The 20,039-nt window shown below is 50.4% G+C and overlaps 2 protein-coding genes across 2 annotated transcripts; one reads left to right on the top strand and one right to left on the bottom strand.

Moving 5' to 3' along the window:
* The first annotated feature begins 879 nt into the window (after positions 1-879).
* On the top strand, positions 880-8,106 carry dla (deltaA). The gene is made up of 11 exons (XM_060047099.1): positions 880-1,449; positions 1,641-1,946; positions 2,305-2,365; positions 2,503-2,760; positions 3,637-3,697; positions 3,993-4,123; positions 4,605-4,774; positions 5,160-5,376; positions 5,595-6,393; positions 6,628-6,736; positions 7,049-8,106. The coding sequence occupies exons 1-11, from the start codon at positions 1,396-1,398 to the stop codon at positions 7,052-7,054; spliced, it is 2,172 nt and encodes a 723-aa protein (XP_059903082.1). The 5' UTR covers positions 880-1,395; the 3' UTR covers positions 7,055-8,106.
* A 1,906-nt stretch (positions 8,107-10,012) lies between these two features.
* zbtb45 (zinc finger and BTB domain containing 45) lies at positions 10,013-19,984 on the bottom strand. Its single transcript, XM_060047098.1, has 6 exons — positions 19,576-19,984; positions 17,350-18,660; positions 16,761-16,895; positions 14,929-15,069; positions 14,232-14,505; positions 10,013-13,838 (listed from the first exon to the last, which is right to left on the bottom strand). The coding sequence occupies exons 2-6, from the start codon at positions 18,427-18,429 to the stop codon at positions 13,387-13,389; spliced, it is 2,082 nt and encodes a 693-aa protein (XP_059903081.1). The 5' UTR covers positions 18,430-18,660; positions 19,576-19,984; the 3' UTR covers positions 10,013-13,386.
* Positions 19,985-20,039: the final 55 nt, after the last annotated feature.

The following is a 20,039-nucleotide window of genomic DNA, read 5'->3' as shown; positions in this document are numbered from 1 at the left end:
CACACACACACACACACACACACACACACACACACACACACAAACACACACACACACACACACACCACACACACACACACACACACACACACACACACACACACACACACACACACACACTGTGACACGCGTGTTTTTTTGCTTCAACAATGAGAAGAGGGAAGCGGGTCCTACAAACCATTTCTCCTCATCGTTTACCGACTGTGCCAAGGAATGCTTTCAGTTCCTAAATCTTTTCAGAGCAGAATGTTTCCCACATCCAGAACACCAAGTCGTATTACTGAGTCAGAGTTTGGCACACAGAAAAACACACACACAAACAACACACACACACACACACACACACACACACACACACACACACACACACACACACACACACACACACACACACACACACACACACACACACACACACACACACACACACACACACACACACACACACACACACACACAGTACTCTTTCGTTTGGGGCATTTTAACTTCATCCTAGGATGAAGGTAAAATGTGAATTAGTTCACAAGGTTTTAACTAATCCATTTTAATTTCATTGAAGAAAACACTAAAGGAAACCCAAGCTGAAAACAAAAACTTTGGCAGAGAAGACATCACCACCGCCCGCATGGAGAGAGGACTTCATAAACCTCGAGATCAGGACCAAAGTGTACAACAGCCACATCAGGCCTGGGCTGGAATACTTGTACACCTCACAGGTCCAGCGTGGGCGGCGCGGAGGAGGGCTCTGTGCGAGTCTATTGTGGTCGGGTCCCAGCTAGTGGGGTGAGGTCCCATTGTGGGGGACTGGGCCAGATTTGGTGGGGGGAGGGGTGGGGGGGGGGTGCTGCAGCTCATTTGCATGGTATTACCATAGCATGCGCCAGGACATATAAAACTGGTGGCGGGCGTCCTGCTCCGCTAAAGAAAGACGCGACGTCCATGTCGAGGGGATAGAGACTAGGAGGAACAAGGAGGCGACCAAGAATGTTGGATCAGTGACAAATCCGTCCCGGGGATAGACCGCAACACACAGATACCTCCTCCACTCGCTCACTCCTTTCAAACGGAGAAAGGTCCCGAACTGAGCTGTTTCCCGCTGCAGCTCGAGTCTGAACACTGGATTATAGCGGTATTCCGGAATCTGAAGAGTTTTTTCCCCCCCATCACACACACCGCTCCGCTGCTGCTCAGATACTTTTTGCTCAAGTTTGGGATTTATGTTTTTGAGGAGTTGAAGGGGGGGGGGACCCGAGTGGCTGACTAATGCGAGGCAAGGAGCCTAACTCGATGCGTCCTTCTCACCGCTGTGGAGAGAACTAAGACGAGACCTGCTGGGACCCAAACCCCAAGCCCCGTTATTTATTTATTTAATATTTATTTATTTATTTATTTAATATGGAGCGCGTGGTGCTTTTGTTCGCCGCCGTTTTGTCCACCTTGCTGTGCCAGGTAAGACCCACGATTCATATTATTCAACTTTTATCATCATTCATTTTTCTTCTTTATTTATCTTTTATTTATCAAAACCCCAGCACTTCCCTCACCCATCCACTCCATCTATTCCGTCTCTACCTGTAGTCCAAGCTTGACTTAACTTAAACTAAAAAAGACTAAATGCATCTCATCCGGTGTATCGTCAGGGCTTCTGTTCGGGAGTGTTCGAGCTCAAACTGCAGGAGTTCCTCAACAAGAAGGGCATCCAGGGGAACAAAAACTGCTGTGCTGGCGGCCAGGCCTCGAACTACCAGCAGCAGCAGTGTGAATGTAAGACCTTCTTCCGGATCTGCCTGAAGCACTACCAGCCCAACGCGTCCCCGGAGCCGCCCTGCACGTACGGCGGCGCCGTGACCCCCGTGCTCGGCTCCAACTCTTTCCAGGTCCCCGACGTCATCCCGGAGAGCGGCTTCTCCAACCCCATCAGGATCAGCTTCGGCTTCACCTGGCCGGTAAGTGAAGCTCCGCGTGCCGCTGTCGAAGCCACACGTCACATGGATGTATTATTCACGGGAGAATGCGCGAGTTAAAACCGCGCGTAAACGCTCGTTATGATGGGGCCTAGAAGGGTAGCGTGTGTGTGTGTGTGTGTGTGTGTGTGTGTGTGTGTGTGTGTGTGTGTGTGTGTGTGTGTGTGTGTGTGTGTGTGTGTGTGTGTTAGTGGGATCGGGTTGAGCATCTGTACCCCCCCTCCCCAAGGGGTGAACAATCGGGGCCGGGGGGGGGGGGGGGGGGGGGGGGGGTGCTATGCTTGATGTTATCGGGTCCGCTCCGCCCGCCACCTGTCTCACCAAGCCTTTGTGTTCCCAGGGGACCTTCTCGCTCATCATCGAGGCCCTACACACCGACTCTACAGAGGAGATCTCTACAGGTAGGGGCACCCCCCAACCCCCCCCCCCCCCTCCCCCGCCTCTCGGTCACCACAAAAGACTCCCACTTTCATTTTAATCCACACCAAGCTAAACAGCCTCTGTATTTATTCTTCGCTTGATTTTTTTCTGCATTCAGACAATCCAGATAGCGTCATCAGCACCATGACGACGCAGCGTCACCTGACAGTGGGCGAGGAGTGGTCGCAGGACCTGCACACCGGCGGGAGGACGGAGCTCAAGTACTCGTACCGGTTCGTGTGCGAGGAGCACTATTACGGAGACGGCTGCTCGGCGTTCTGCAGGGCGCGGGACGACGCTTTCGGACACTTCACGTGCGGCGAGAGAGGCGAGATCGTTTGCGACGCCGGATGGAAGGGCCAATACTGCACCGAACGTGAGCACAATTTAAAAACATTTCAAGACAATTCGCAACCACCCGGGACGAAAACCCTTGAATTTTGTGATCTAGACGTTGATGGCGAAGTCGTGAAAAGCATGCCTTAAAAGTGCGTAAAAACAGCGCGCTCCCACGAACACGAGACCCACTTGATTTATTCAAATGAGGCAAACGAGGAAAGTTTTCGGAATAATCTCACGCGTGCCATAAATTTACATGCTCCCTCCGATTGGTTGCTCTGGGAGTGGGCTGGCAGCTGATTGGCTAAGGCTGCGGAGGTATTGTTTGAAGTGGGCAGCTGCCGCGAGGGACCAAACAATGGAGCAGCTGTCGCGCTCTGGCAGCACACCCGCCAGCTGTCCACTCTTATCTGGCCAATCACATGAAGGGAGGAAGAAAAGAGTTTTGACCCACGGCGTGTGTGTGTGTGTGTGTGTGTGTGTGTGTGTGTGTGTGTGTGTGTGTGTGTGTGTGTGTGTGTGTGTGTGTGTGTGTGTGTGTGTGTGTGTGTGTGTGTGTGTGTGTGTGTGTGTGTGTGTGTGTGTGTGTGTGTGTGTGTGTGTGTGTGTGTGTGTGTGTGTGTGTGTGTGTGTGTGTGTGTGTGTGTGTGTGTGTGTGTGTGTGTGTGTGTGTGAAAGAGAGAGCGCACACACGCCGTGACCCCTCTTTTGTCTAACTACCGTGTAGAGCAGAAAATACTTTTACGGTTATAACGAGATTGCGTTTTGGCTACTGAAAATCTCTTGACGTTGTTTTTTTTTAGTAAACGTTTGTTGAGGTTCTTAATCAACTTTTTGATGGACGCGAAAAACATCTGAAACACTGGAAAATGTTTGTGGTGGAAACTAACTATTTCCCCCCCCCCGTCTTCAGCCATCTGCCTCCCAGGGTGCGATGAGGAGCATGGCTTCTGTGAGAAGCCCGGAGAGTGCAAGTGAGTCATTCACTTTTATCTACGAATGAATCAATGAATGAATCCATGTATGCATAGCACATTAAGTGAATAAATACTTAACATAATTCCTGAATAAAGGCATAGCATGTAAAGTAATTAAATCCCTGAATTAACAAATGTATGAATTCATGTATTTATGAATGAATGAATGAATGAATGAATGAAGACATAGCATGTTAAGTGAATGAATCAATGAATAAATACACAGCACCCGTGAAAAGGTAGCCTGTGTTTAATGAGTAAACTAACCAACCTTGTTCGGATTGGTCAACAGGTGCAGAGTGGGGTTCAAAGGGCGTTACTGTGACGACTGCATCCGCTACCCAGGCTGCCTGCATGGGACCTGCCAGCAGCCCTGGCAGTGCAACTGTCAGGAAGGCTGGGGGGGTCTATTCTGTAACCAAGGTGAGGGGGGGTGGCTGTTCGGTAACCAAGGTGATGGGGGGTGGGGGGGTTGCTCTGTATCCAAGGTGAGGGGAGGGGGGCTGTTCTGTAACCAATGTAAGGGGAGTGGCTGTTCTGTTACCAAGGAGATTGGGAGGGGGGGGGGGGGTGTTCTATATCAAAAGTGTGGGGGGGGGGGTAAGGTACAGATACATTAAGAAGTAAAGCGGATGAATAGAGGAACGGTTGGTATGCTCAGCATAGGGAAGAAAAGATGGATGCACAGATGGATATAGATAGACGAATGATAGATGGATGAATAGGCCGACGTAGACAGAACCGATGGATTAGCGCCCAGCAGGGAGACACAGAGGGGACAAAGAGCAGAGTGTGGGAGACAGAGCGACAGCATCAATACAGCTGCTGTTGTCGCTATACATCCCTCCGCCCAGCTGCTGTGTCTAATCCACATGTGTCCTGCCGCCGCCTTCCTCCGCCCCAGATCTGAACTACTGCACCCACCACAAGCCGTGTCTGAACGGGGCGACGTGCAGCAACACGGGCCAGGGCAGCTACACCTGCTCCTGTCGGCTGGGCTTCAGCGGGGCCAGCTGCGAGATAGAGGTCAACGACTGCGCGGGAAGCCCTTGTCGCAACGGGGGCAGCTGCACGGTAGGTCCCCGCCTGGGCAGCCACACACTCCCGGGGTCCCTCGGCTGGTATACTCCGGCGGCACTTCAACTGGGTTGGAGGTGCTTTACGGCTCCAACAAGACACTGAAACTCAGAACAGTGTGCTGGTCCGGTGAGCTCAGAGCTAATTGGTCTTTTGGGCCCAAAATGAAAAAGTTTCAGAACACCAAACAGGAAATGTGGGTTTCACGGCAAAAAGTATAGCAGAGTGATAACAATAATGGGGAGGAACAAAAAGGGATAGGAGTTCTAAATGGAATCAGTTGAGGACCTGCACATCATTAACCATTCTAAACAAGCGTCCAAAAGCGTCCGTTTGATGTAAAGCTGGTTTCTTAAACCCAGTCCCACCCTGCCCTCCCCAGGACCAGGAGACCACGTTCCAGTGCACCTGTCCCCCCGGGTTCTACGGGAAGAACTGCGAGCAGAGCGCCATGACCTGTGCCGACGCGCCCTGCTTCAACAACGGCCGGTGCTCCGACAACCCTGACGGCGGCTACTACTGCCAGTGCCCCACTGGCTACGCGGGCTTCAACTGTGAGAAGAAGATTGACCACTGCACCTCGGCCCCCTGCTCCAACGGTAAGAACCCCGACGCCCCACACCGCGGGCCCTACCTCCGGTCACCCGCCGAGTTCATTTTAGTCTCTTCCTCGGGGGCAATGCAGTGAAGGCATGAGTCTCAGTGAGAAGAGATGCGTTGTACTGCAGTATATTTCCAGGGCAGGAACCTTCAACATGACACAATAACAAACTCCATCCTGATCCCAGACTGACCTCTGCACCCCCTCTGCCTCCAGGTGCGCGCTGCGTGGACCTGGTCAACTCCTACCTGTGCCAGTGTCCCGAGGGCTTCAGCGGGATGAACTGTGACCACACGGGGGACGAGTGCTCCGCCTACCCCTGCCACAACGGGGGCACCTGCGAGGACGACGCCGTCAGCGGCTACACCTGCAGCTGCCCGCCCGGCTACACCGGCCGCAACTGCAGCGGGCCCATCAGCCGCTGCGAGCACAACCCCTGCCACAACGGCGCCACCTGCCACGAGAGGAACAGCCGCTACGTGTGTGCCTGCGTCCCGGGCTACGGCGGCCGCAACTGCCAGTTCCTGCTGCCGGAGCACGCGGCGGTGCGCGGCAGCGAGGTGCCCTGGATGGCGGTGGGCTCCGGCGTGGCCCTGGTGCTGCTGCTGCTGGCGGGCTGCGCCGTGCTGGTGGGCTGCTTCCGCTCCAAGAGCCAGGGGGAGGGGCCCGGCGGCGAGGGCGTGGAGACCATCAACAACCTGACCAACAACTGTCCCCGTGGTGACAAGGAGGTGACGGTCAGCGTGCTGCCCACGCCGGGCCCCAAGAACATCAACAAGAAGATGGACTTCAGCTGCGACCCCGAGGAGGGCACGTCGCCGGGCCGCAGCGGCGCCGGCGCCGGCGGGGGCTACAAGGCGCGCGGGCCGCCCCCCACGCCGGACTACAACCTGGGGCGGGAGGCGCCGTACGACCCCGCAGCCAAGGAGGCCCTGCTGGAGGCCGCCTGCCAGGAGAAGGGCCAGGCCCTCGACTCGTTTGAGTTTGAGGAGAAACGCAGCAAACGTTTAAAAAGGTATGCTTGTCCTCTGCTCCCTCGCTCAGCGTTGATCCGAAGCATTAAAACAACCTTAGGTTGAGTCAGAGGGTTTGGGATAAAAAACATCCCAAACATAAAAGAACGGTAGAGGACGGCATATGTAGCTGAATACAAAGATGGGCAGGATCCAACACGTGTATAAAAAAACAGTGCATGTAAACCACCATCAGTTGTTAACATCCTAACGTCTCCTTCTTGCTCCTCCCTCAGCGATGCGTCAGAGAAGAACACTCCAGAAATGTCTGCATGTGCGGACACCAAGTACAAATCTGTGTTTGTGATGTCAGAAGAGAAGGACGAATGTATAATCGCAACTGAGGTGAGTCTCAGACCTTCTGTCTGTCTGTCTGTCTGTCTGTCTGTCTGTCTGTCTGTCTGTCTGTCTGTGTGTCTCTCTCGCTCTCTCTCCAGGTAAGAAAAAATTAGAAAAATATATACACTACGTGTTCCTACTCTCACAGTATTGTGCAGACAATAAGACTAGTAGCAATGTAGACGCACACATCCAGTATGCTAAATCATCAAACAATATGATCAGGAACATAACACATCGACATAACACACTCGGCACACCATTGTGCCCAGTTACTTGTCACTATACTAACTGAATCATTTCTTCTCCTCTCCGCAGGTTTAAAGGCCTGTTGCTGGTGTTCTATATGGGAGAGTTTTTATGCTCCTTAAATGCTGCTCTACCCCTGGGCGAGGGGGGTCCACCTCCAGCCTGCTGCTCATACTAAGAGGTTTAACTGATATTCAGACTGAGCTGGTTGTCCACTGCTCACTACGGGCAGGCCAGACACGCCGGTGGGACCAGACCTGGCAAAGGGACTCAAATGTTGAACCTTTCAACAGTGAACTCGTGCGTCACTTAGCTTTGTGTTTGTTGGGGGGGTTGGTTTTCTGGGGGTGTAGGGGCTTTTAGGGCTGGTGGGGGGTCGACCGCTCTTCATTTATTTAACTTTTTCCAAACGTCGGACATGAAAGTCGCCAATGGGATGACGACAACGACTCGCGAGGTTCTCCATTTCCTGTTAAACGGAAACGTTAGGGTTCATTCCTTTTCTTGGCTTTTTCGTCGTGGTTCATCGTATTTTCTTTTTTTCTTGCAACATTTGCACCCAGGCCTCTTCTTGAACCACGTGCTGTTTGCTGAGCGCAGCATCAGAACGGTGGATGTTTGGCCATACTGGCCACTGGTCTCCCGGGCCGCGCGCCCGCGGAGACCGCATGTGTACTTGATCACTGTGTTAACCCAAGTGCGTTTTCGATGCCCCCGCGCCCTCCAAACCATTTATATGACATAGTATTGTTAATCGTTTTGAAGAACACAAGAAACTCCTTTCCGGAGTACGTTTTGATACACAGATTCAGTCGTTATTTTATTTTATTGTAAAGAGGAAAAAAAGAGAAAAATGTTATGATTTAAAATGATTATGATTTAATTTAAGTTAATTTAATGAGTTCGTTATTTTTATTTTGTGTTATGTATATTTGTGATGTCTGATTTATTTAAATTGTTCTTTTATATTTGCAAAGGCACTTCAGGTCAATGGGACGCTGTTTTAAAAAATATCTTATTTAAGAGGGATTGTACAAATTGTTATGATGCTACTGTCTCCTTGGATGTGTTTGAATGAAGGAATTAGCTAAGACTATTTTTCCAAATAAATCTTATTAAACCTGAAATCTTGATGTGTGCCACCACTTTATATTTTTTTTATTCAATGTCAAACAAACTGGAAAGGGGCTAGCCATCTAGCACCAACATACTAACCAAATAGTTAGCATTCTGAGATAGCTTTAGAACACTATAAACATCTAATCACTTCAGCACACATCCTAATACCAAATGTTGCATCCAAACCATTTCACACATTCAACCCGTTTAAACTCCAAGATTTTTTAAATGTTTCTTTATTTTATTTCCTTGTGATTTTTGGGGGCCCCAACTGTATCCGCATCTGCCAGAGGTCAGACCTCTGTGATGAAACAATGGCGGTGGAACGGAGCAAGTGGCCAGCAGCAGACAGAGCAGCAGGTCTCTCCTGCACTGGCTGAAGGTAATCAGGAACATCCGTTGTCCTCAGCTAGTGAACCCCGCCAGCAGGTTGTCTCCGTGGAAACAGGGGAGTGGACGCCGTAATTAAAAAACAAAAAGTTCCACCCTGCCCGAATGGTGCCCTCCTCTCTCCCCCTCCCTCCTTCTCCTCCCTAATCGCCATATCCCTACTGAAACAAGAGGGAAGTTAGGTTTAGATTTGGAATCATCTATGTCTGATGAGATACTTCCATTTAGTAACTGGGTTTTCTGATTTAGACAAAGTAGAGTTTTCACATGGTTACAAGTATAGTCTACTAAAATGACTAAATGTAAATATACCTCTTCCTCATTAACACCTCCCCTTCTATCAAACTCAGCCTAACTCTGTTAATAATAATTATATATAATGTAGCACTCCCCATGTTACTATTCAGTATTCAACGTGTTCAACTCTATCTGGCGTTCGATCTCATCGTCCGTTCCTGTGAACGCACTGGTGTCATGCATCATGATAGGTTGTAACATATTATGCTAGGGTTAATGTGTAAAGAAAGTGGCCCACTGTTGCTGAATGCTGAATACAGATCAGTAAATCATCTGCTTCTTTACAGCCCCTCTAGGAGCAGGCCTGGGCAGACAATGATGGAACTAACAACAATGGGCCACACAAAAGGGCCACCCCTAGGGAGAGCCCGTTTGTCCCTCGGCATGCTGGGAAATAAAGACCAAGAGGAACAGATGTTTGCTGGGTAACAGATGCCTCCTGGCCAGGGCCGGGGCGCTGGCGGACAGACCTTCGAAGCCCGGAGCTTCAGGATATCTGAGAACTTTATGCCTTATCTAAGATCTGGTGGGACCGACATCTCAATAGATCCGGTAGGGCTTACATCTTCACAGATTTTCAAGTAGGAATAACATCCTAAAAGATCTGGTAGTAGGATTGACATACAACATACAATATCTGGTAGTAGGACAATACCTCAACCGATAGGAGGACAACATCTCAACCGATCTGGTGGGACTAAGCTCTTGACAGAGCTAGTATTAGGACTAATATCCCAACAGATCTGGTAGAAGGACAAACATCTTGACAGATCGGGTTTGATTAATTTCTCAATCGATCTGGTAGGACTAACCGCTTGACGGATCTGGTAGTAGGACTAACCTCTCTCAACAGAACTGTTAGTATGACTAACATCTCAACAGAGCTGGAAGTAGGACTAACATCTCAACAGATCTGGGAGGACTTATTACAGCTACAGGAGGACAGCAGTGTTACCAGGTCTGTTTGATTCTGAATATATTCAACAAACAGGTTTTTTATGCATGTATCAAGTGGCCTAACTAAGTTTAAATGACTATAAATCAAAGGAAATGAGTCCCAACCAGGGCAACATAAGGAGGCTCTAGCGGTTCTTAACGCCTTTTACAAATTATAGGAGTATGATCTGGCAGGACTAACACAGGAAGGAAGGAAGATTATCTTTAAACAGACAGAAACATTCATTGATGAGAGAGAAACCATTTCAAATGAATGACAGAGGACAGGTGTTCGGCTTAAAGCCATAGAAGGATTTATTTGGAGAAAGAAATCTTTGAAATCATTTAGAGAAATTCAATCAATTCATCGAATACAACATCTAAGGTTTTGATAACATTTTAAATCATGCCTTTAGTCTTTTTATACATAAAGGATGTAGTTCATGACAAATGACAAATGCTTTCTTTAGAAAAAATCTTTTTTTTTCTTGTGTCATTTCACTGAAGTTAAAACATAATGGTAAAAAAAAAAGCGACAACCTAAACTTAAAAGTAGAGACAGAAGGACGATGCGTGGTGACGCAGAACGCTTACGATGCATGGCGGTAACACAGTACTGTACAGAGCACAGGCGTCTCCATGGCAACTCGACACACTGCTTCCTACCAGAGAGGCCGCAACATGGACTGATGAGGTAAATACTTTCCAAAATAAAAGCTTCAAACATTTTGTGCTTCACAAAATATCGGTTAACAGTTAGTAAAGTGTAGGTGCGGCTACAGTAAAGGTCGGCGTTCACCGGGACCTTACGGCAGGTGTGAGGTGTCCATCTTTGAGGTGCGTAGCGGTGCGTCTGCGGGCCAACTCTACGTAAACAAGTCAATGGGTCCCCATTTAAAACGGGGGACATTTCATGCCAATGTTTTAAAGTGAGATCCGGAAAGAAATGATTTAATTGGGGCTTTCTTCCTGGGTCTCACTGATTCAAAATCCAGACAACCAAAGTAAGTCTTCTTATAACTTCATGATTTTTCCCAGTTTTTACTTCTATATACACTCAAACTATTTGGTCAAAAAAGTCTCAAAATTATGGGGGAAATTCCACAATGCAATAGTGCCATTCAGAAGACAACATTTTTTCTAAAAAATGCTTAATTCCATAACGATTCTTGGATGGATGAACATCTAAAATGATCAAACACAAGGAAGTACTACCATGGCAAACTTTTTTAGGTAAAAAAGCCAACCAGGCCAAATACTCCGGGATCACAACATCTAGGGCTAAACAACATGATGTGCAAACATAATTGTGCATAGAGAGATCAAATTGTAATAAATATTATTGTGATAACCAACACTATCACTTTTTTGACTTGGTCAAAATTCTTGGGGTGATTGTACATTTTCGTTTTCGATTTAGTTTGTCTAAAAATAATAACAAAAGTGTATTAAAGAGAGAAAAAGCATTTTATCTTTTTTTTCTTTCCTTTTTTTTTTTTTCAACCAGTCTCACTTATCGACCGGAGACCATACGAACATAAAGTCAACAGCGATCTTGATAAAAACATCATTGATTTGTCATGATTCAGACGAGTTTCACCCGGCCAAATAGATTAGAATGGCTCTTTAGCTGGATACAGTTCTATGACACGCACTGCCTCAGAAATTCACATGACCCACGCATAGCAAACCTAGCATCACAGCGACAAACAAGATTATTATTTATTTTACATTGATTTTTCTTTAGTAAGGTTTCAAAAAGTGAACGGGTCCACCACTGGCTTTAAGACGGCCGCTTTTCTTTTTCGACTTAGCTTAAAACACGAGAAGATTATCTCTTTGGACCACCGAGGTATTTGTAGGTATGAGTGTGTGTGCGTGAGTGTGTGTAAAACATGCTCAAATGTTTCCCAAACATTTAAAAACCACAGAAGGAGAGTCCTCTGTATATTCGAGGTATATGATCCCGGCGGTGGCGCCTGTAGCAAAAAAGTCTGATGATGGCGAGTATATTTCACGCCGCTGTTGCGTCGTGCCTCCTCCCTCCTCCTCCTCTTTATTTTACTCCAGCACCACGTCAGAGCCAGCTAGCGACCTGGAAAACCTAAATAGGGTCACTTGTTCAAATGATGCGCCTGTCCAGGTTTAGGACAGGCGCTTCGCTAGAGCTCACACAAACTACATCAAATTTGAGTCTTTAACTTGTTAAGAGTTGTCCCACTAAAGATTTTCACCTTTAAATTCATCATCTAACCAACAGCCAAAACAGCCAAAACAGCTGTCACATCAACCACGTGGTACAAATTCGGGCTATCTTTCGGCAAACTTAAGAAGTTACCGTTCTGTAAAAGGCCTTCCCGAACAGACAAGAAGACCCACTGGTTGGACCGACAGGGCCCTGAAGGACATCTCTACAGCTCTGGTAAAGCCCGGCCTGCACGTAATGGTTGAGGATTTGTTCCAAACGTCCCAAACAAAGGAACGACAGTTAAGAACCTGAGGATTTCTGCTGTAAAAGACGACCAGATCGCTGGAGAACCCGAACGCCCTGAACTAGAACGCGCTAGCTTAGCCTTTAGATAGCCTAGCATCGGAAGTCCCACTTTGACACAAAGTTGTTACAAAAAAAATTAACGAAAAAAAAATAAATCAAGTTTGCTTTTTGACGACGTTGAGTTTGACAGTGGAAGGACAGAGCTAAGGTTCGTCGTGAAATTTCTCCTAAATAGGATGGACCCGTTTTTTAATTCGTATCCAACAACATTCCTAGGTCACACGTGTGAAAAACTACTTCTACTCCCTAGTTCCTTCCTCACATCCTTCTTTTTCAAACCGGCTTCACACCCGATCAGGCACCTGGGTGTCTCCTACATTCCGCCGTTCTCTTTGTGCATTTTCCGTCCCTATAATCCAATCGATATTCTGAAACCTTTCATGAATGCATGGTGCAAGTTAATATTTATATCCATCACCTTGGCCACTCAGACCCCCCCCCCCCGACCCCGCACTCCCCCCACATCTCCTCTCATATCAAAAAAAAACCTCCTCTCTTCCCACTCCACCTGTTCTCATGAAGTCTTTGGTGACCCTTTGTAAAAACACGAGGTTCCCTGCACTCATTTGATTCATCATAACGCACAACTCGCACCGTCTTCAGAGCGCCGCCCCATAACTAGCAACTAGTATCCACACGCGTCGGTTGATAACGTCTGTGCCCATCTGTCGGACGTGTAGTGGAACAGGATTCAAGCCAGTATCTAGACACCGGCATGGCTGCAGACATCAGGACAATAAAGTCTCACGTCCTCCTCCAGGTTGTGTACAATAATAGTAATATGTTTGATGAGGGGGATAAGAAAAACAACCCAACATTAAGACCGCTTATTTTGGCGTTGTGTTGAAACGTGGAAGTTTGGACTAATGATAGAAAGGACTAACAGGCTAGTCAAGGACAGAGTGAAGGGGGGGGGGGGGGGGGGGGATTCTATATGTCCTCTCTCACTCTCTCTCTCTCTCTCTGTCTCTCTCTGTCTCTCTCTCTCTCTCTCTCGCTCTCTCTCTCGCTCTCTCTCTCGCTCTCTCTCTCGCTCTCTCTCTCTCGCTCTCTCTCTCTCTCTCTCGCTCTCTCTCTCGCTCTCTCTCTCTCTCTCTCTCTCTCTCTCGCTCTACTCCCTCTCCCTCGCTCGCTCCAAGTGCTCGAGGGTGTGTCCGGCCATGGGCGCCATGCCCCCCACCATGCCTCCTCCTCCGCCGCCGCCGGCCCCTGTCATACCTGAGGGCCCCCCCAGACCAGGCGGACTGTGCTTGGTGGGCGAGGGCCCCTGGGCCCCCGGGCCGTGGCCGGCGGGCCCCTGGGGGTTGTGGTGCGCGTGCTGCAGGGCGTGGCGCTCCAGCAGGGTGCGGTGGGTGAAGGCGCGGTGGCACACGCCGCACTGGAAGGTGCGCTCGGCGCGGTGCGTGCGCATGTGCACGTTGAGCGAGCTCTTCTGCGTGAAGCGCTTGCCGCACACGGAGCACTGGAAAGCGCGCACGCCCGTGTGCACCACCATGTGCTTCAGGAGGTAGTCCCGCAGCGAGAAGGAGCGCCAGCAGATGGAGCACTGGTGAGGTTTCTGGCCTGCAGGGCACAACACACACACAGACGCATCAATACACATTCATATACACACACTTTACACAAATATACATGACACTCATGTACCGGTACATACATGCATGCATACATACATACACACACAAACACACATATGTACAGACACACACACGGTAGAAAATATGTGTCATGCTTTTTTTTGCCCTTTACGGACAGGAGAGGGTAAGATGGACATGAGAGTTTTAAAAAGAGAGGGAATGACACAGCACAGCCTCGCAGGTGGGGACTAAAACCTGCGACAAGGCATGTTGCCTACACACATGCACAAATCCACTGGGCGGCTGGCGTGGGGCCCATTTGTTTGTGTTTGCGTTGTGTGTCTGCACTGCACCACAGAGTGCGGCCGCAGGCTCTCACCAGAGTGGATGAACATGTGTTTGCTGTAGTTCTTGCGCGAGCGCAGGGACTTCCCACAATGCGTGCAGTCGAAGGACGTCTCGGACCCCTGGGAGGAGGGGGAGGGGCCAGCCGAGCAGGAGGAGGTGGGCGGGGCTGAGGCAGGGGTGTGCGGTGCCGGGGGCGGAGCCTGCTGACTGGGCTCTGAGCCCGCCATGCTGTCCATCCCGCCCATGGGCCCGCCCACGAAGTAGGGCGCCGGCTGGGATTGGCTCAGGGGGTACTGGAACAGAAGCTGAGCGAGAGAGAGAGAGAGAGAGAGAGAGAGCGAGAGTGAGAGAGAGAGAGAGAGAGAGAGAGAGTGGGAGACAGACAAGAAACCTCATGTGGAGCTTAATAGTGTTCTTTACGCCGAGCATATCGGTTTCCATGACAACAGCCTATAGTGCCACCATCACCAGACAGTAATGACACTCGTACATACGTCAGAAAGACACTAATGACATTATAAACAACCCACACGAGAGAGAGGGACTGAGAGAGACGGCAAGAAAGACAGGCAGATAGACAGACACAAAGACAGAGAGAGAGACAAAGATAGCAAGACAGACAAAGAAAGAGAGAGAGCAAGACATACAGAAAGAGAGAGAGCAAGACAGACAGAGAGAGACAGAGCGAGAGCAAGACAGACTGACGGACAGACCGACAGAGAACTAACCTGGTTGTTGATGGACTGAGAGGTTGGGGGTGGGGTCAGAGGCTTGTTGACCCTCCCTCTGGGGTTGAAGGTCATAGGCTGGGCTGGTTCGCTCTGGGGCCAGAAGCTCTCTGGAAAGACAGCCTGCTCATCGTAGAAGTCCTGCCAAATAAAAACAACACAATGAAATAGGTTCTCACACAGACACACAAACACGTCACCACGAGAGGGAAGCAGAGAGCAGAGCAAGGCATTAACAATGACAGGGTTGGATGTTCGATTCCCTGTGTAGCTCGACTGGTAGAGCAAGTCATTTACACTGCCAGGGCTGGGTGTTTGGTTCCCACTGCTGTCACCCATGCTAACAATGTTCACTGATTCACATTCTCTCTTCACTAGGGTGCCACGTGCCTACAGCCTGCCCGGGCTGGTTGTTATGCGGTGGGCGTGGTATATGTAGTCCGACAGTTTCTCTAACCAGTCATCAAGCCTCCCAAGTCAGGCTCTTGACAACTCTGACTAAACCACAAACACTTACGGCACACACACGGCAAATATCAATTCATTTAATTATCAAATAAATAGATTCAAGCAGGGACTTGCATAGCACTGTATTTTAGACACTTTTAGACCACAACAATCAAAGCGGTTAATTTACCTACGGGCATTGCAGGCCTAACGGGCAGCACAAGCACTTTGGCTCTGCATGCCAGCGCATCCTGGGATTCAGAGTCAATGACGTCTGATCCAGCTGCGTACTGCTGCCGAGTGGTGTGATGCAGAACCCTGGGAGGCAGCGCGGGAGTTTCTGTTTCCATCTCTCTACCGTCTCCAAACTCCCTTTATAGCATCGGCTGCAGAGCACTGCAGCAGAGCTCAGATCTACAGAGCTCCTTCCACTCTCTCCTCACCCCCTAGCTTCAAATCCCTCCTCACCCCCTAGCTTCTACTCTTTCACCTCCTAGCTTCTACTCTTTCACCTCCTAGCTTCCAGTTTCCCACCTCCTACCCTTTACTCTCCTCACCTCCTGTCTTCCACTTTTTCCTCACCTCCTGTCTTCCACTCTCTCCTCACCTCCTAGCTTCCACTCTCTCCTCACCTCCTAGCTTCCACTCTCTCCTCACCTCCTCCCTTTCAATCTCTCCTAACATCCTAACTTTTACCAGCCTTAGGAACACTGAGGTTCGAACTCAATTTAGATGGAATAAAACCAAACCGTGAAAAATTAATATGCTATTATTCTTTGATTTTGATGGATTTAAGATACTTTTGATTCAAATCTTTTAGATCCCCTTGTTTAGGTTCAGCTTAATAATGCCACTACCATAGATCAGTATGCTCCATGCTTAAAAAAAATCCACTTGAACTATTACAAACTATGTTCGACGAAAACGGGAAGTCTTTTCGATTTCACATCCCCTGTACACATCTGCCTGACTGCCGAATAGAATCAAAGACACACTAATGTACAACATAAATATTTCGGTGGAATGGGCCACTTGAATATTTACCCATAAATGTGTTGAGCTGCTCTGCAAATCACAGTTACTGTCTGATACAAATACAAGTTAGAGTTGAAACACATCTTGACATGGACTCTTTCGGAGGAAATCAATACTCAAATCGACTCTCCAATACAACTATTAGCAATTCACTACTTAATTACCTAACGACGAAGGTGTTCATTTATAATTTAGGAGATCAAAGTTATTGATTTAGTAAGAAAAGCGTGAAATGACCTGATAAGTAATTGCTCTGGAGATGTGAAGCGTATCACTGCATGAGGGTCAGGGTTAGGGCTACGGTACGGGGGAGAGGAGGGTGGGGATATGGAGGAGATGCGTGGGCCCACCTGTCCGAAGCTGGTCATGGAGTCCTGGTTCCCCTCGTCCTCTCCGTCCTGCCTACGGCCCTGCAGAGCGTAGACGCTGCCGTCCGCATCCTGGACGCTTTCATCCTTCACCACCACACCCTCTCCTCCCATCACCTAGCAACCACCACCGCCGCCGCCGCCACAAGACAACACACACACACACACACACACACACACACACACAACAGAGGGTTACAAACTGTGGCCCGGCAGAGCCCAGCAGGTCCTTGAGTTGCTAAGTGGCGGCCCCGGGACCCACAGCATGCAGGCAGCAGTCCATGGGAGCGCCCGGCTCTGCTCCAGGAGGATCAGGAGGCAGCGGCTGGCGCGTGTGCCTGTCAGGAGGAGTGGAGGCAGGGATGTGCGCTAATGCAGTGAGAGAGAAATGGAAAGCAGCAGAGGAGCAGGAGCGGGAGAGAGAGAGAGAGAGAAAGAGAGAGAAAAAAAAAAAAAAAAAAAAAAAAAAAGAACGGCAAGGAGAAGCGGTTGCAGCGCCGCATGCCTGACAGCGGTAACCATGGCAACCCCACCCCCAACCCCCAGCACCCCCCCCCCCCCCCTGCTGTACCTGGAGTCGGAGCGGCTGCCTCTGCTTGCGGCTGTGCCCGGCGCCCCGCACGTCTCGCTCGCCGTCGCGCCCACGCTCGCCGCGGTCCTCCAGCAGCTCCTCCTCCTCGCTGTAGCGCTCCATGTTCACCAGGTCGTCCCCCAGCTCCGCCCCCGCCCGCCCCACGCTGTCCACGCTGCCCACCCCGGAGCTGCAGCTAGCCGACAGGCTGCCCGTGCTGCTGGCGCCGTTGGCCGTCTGCGCCAGCAGGTCGCGCAGCTTGTAGCGGACGTCCTGCGCGCAGCCGGGGCTCTGCTTCATGAGGGCCGCGCCCCCGCCCCCTCCTCCTCCTCCGCCGCCGCCGCCCCCCAGGGGGTCTCCTCCTCCGCCCCCTCCCAGCATCCCCCCGGGGCCCATGTCCCCCAGCCCCAGCAGCCCCACGGCGTTGGCCTCCATGCCGCCGCCACTCTCGCTGACCGCGATGCCCCCGCCGCCGCCCCCCATGTTGCTCGCGGCGCACTCCGCCATGAAGTTAGAGAACGTCGGGTACCCGCTCCCGCCGCCGGCGCAGCTCCCCCCGCCGTCCCGCCCCTTCCCCCCGCCACCGCGCTCTTCCTGCTTGGGGTGGATCCCCCCAAGCATGGCGTCCCCTGCTGCAGCGGCAGCCGCCGCCGCAGCGGCCGCCGCCGCCGCCGCCGCCCCGGCCGCCGCCGCCGCCGCCTTCCTCTGGGAGATGATCTGCGTGCACTCGTCGATCACCGTCTTGATCTGCAGGATGCTGGCGGCCGTGAGGATGCAGAGCGCCTGCGACTGCAGCACCACCAGGGAGCCGCTGTACATGAAGTCCACCAGCTGCTTCACCGTCTCCGCCGGCACCAGCGGCGGCACCGAGATCTCCGAGTGGCCCAGCAGCAGCTTGTCCTGGAAGAAGGGGCTGCCGGCGGCCAGCACGCAGGCGTGCGCGCGCAGCGACGCGTCGTGGATGCGCACCGTGACGTCGCAGAACAGGCCCTCGCGCCGCTGCGTGCGCAGGGCCTCCAGCACCGACTGGCTGGAGTTGTGCAGGTGGATGTAGTGCACCGTCTCCGTGCCCGACACCATGTTGGGGTGGGAGTGGGGGTGAGGGTTGGAGAGGGGGGGCAGGTGTCTGGGGTTCTGCGTCAGCTTGAGGGAGGAGGTGGGCGGCAGGGAGGGAAACTGGAACAGTTCATGGGCCACGGTGGGGCCGCTGTCTCCTCTTTAGACAGGCATGAGGCGGGGGACGCCTCGGGGAGAAGAAGCGTCTTCCTCTCGGTGTCTCTCTCTCTCTCAGGCGGGTTCAGTCAGTCTCTTCTGAAATCTCCCCAAGAAATCAACAGCATTTGATCAGAATGATACGACAATAACAATAGAGATCTTTTACTGGTTTGACAATTATTCGGTTAGATAGGATTAACAGTGATAACCGGTGGTCGTGTATTTCTCTCTGATATATATTCATGAATCTGAATGGATTTCATTACAATGAACCATTACATAGATAACTGTTTCAATATTAATAATACCATTTCATCAGCCAGTTATCAAATTAAAAAGCAAGTCAATTAATCAATCATCCCCCGCGTGCCGCTTGGCCAGTTGAACACCTGTTCTGGCCAATTACCACGTGCCTCGCGCGAGGCCGATTAGTTTATAAGGTGAGGTATTTGGGGTTGTTTGGACATACCGCTCCGGTAGCGGCCCGTCCTGCGACGCCTATGTCTGCATGCAAGTTGAGATAAGAGCTGTGCATTGTATACGGGGGACACATTGCAATTGAATGTGCAGCAATGAAACGGTGTCAGGTATAACAAACGCAAACCGTGGTGGATTGGAAGAAATCGAATCGCCAACGTCTTTTTTAGACGACAAAACATATTGACAAACGGAAAAGCAAGCAGCCAAATAGCTGAGAAAAAACCTAGCTGCCCCGTTTTCCCCATATAATATCCTTAAAACGCGACGCAACGAACTATAATGACATTGTCAGATAACCCAGGCTACCCGTCCACATGCGTAGCTGAACGTTAAGACGGTGAAACAACACCCTTTTATTTACAGTTAAAAGACAACACATTCACTACGTTAGCAGCTAGCTAGCATGCCTAGCCACTAGGCATTAGCAGCCGTTAGCCTGTCAGCTAACTAGCAGCTAACACCCCGTTTCCACGTTCCACTTTTGGCTATCTTGTTATATCGCCAAATGCATTGTGCATCCACCCCCATAACTAACCTGTGGTGTGCAGTGGCTGGTCGATGGTTAGTGTTTTCGCAGGTGGAAGTGCATGCATTGTAAACAAAGAATGACAGCCAGCGAGCAACTCTCTTTCTCTCTCTCTTTCTCTCTCTCTCTCTCTCTCTCTCTCTCTCTCTCTCTCTCTCTCTCTCTCTCTCTCTCTCTCTCTCTCTCTCTCTCTCTCTCTCTCTCCCTATCTCTCTCTCTCTGTGCAGGCGTATCCCTCCCTCTTCCAAGGTGCTGCAATGTGCAGAGCAGTGGCGGCTTGCAGAATGCTTCTTCTGTCGCGTGTGTTTGTATTGCACTGTGGGACACTGGATAAAAAGGATTTCCACTTGGATTTTTAATGTTTAAATGCATGACCTGCTTCTCTACGAACCACTGAATTTAGCTGTGTTGTGTAGACTGAACAATCTTTATAACGCTAGAATAACTTATTTTGGATTTATGGGATGGT

The sequence above is a fragment of the Gadus macrocephalus genome, chromosome 3, assembly GCF_031168955.1.
Source record: "Gadus macrocephalus chromosome 3, ASM3116895v1".
NCBI lineage: Eukaryota > Metazoa > Chordata > Actinopteri > Gadiformes > Gadidae > Gadus > Gadus macrocephalus.
This window is presented reverse-complemented; position numbering and strand designations above follow the sequence as displayed.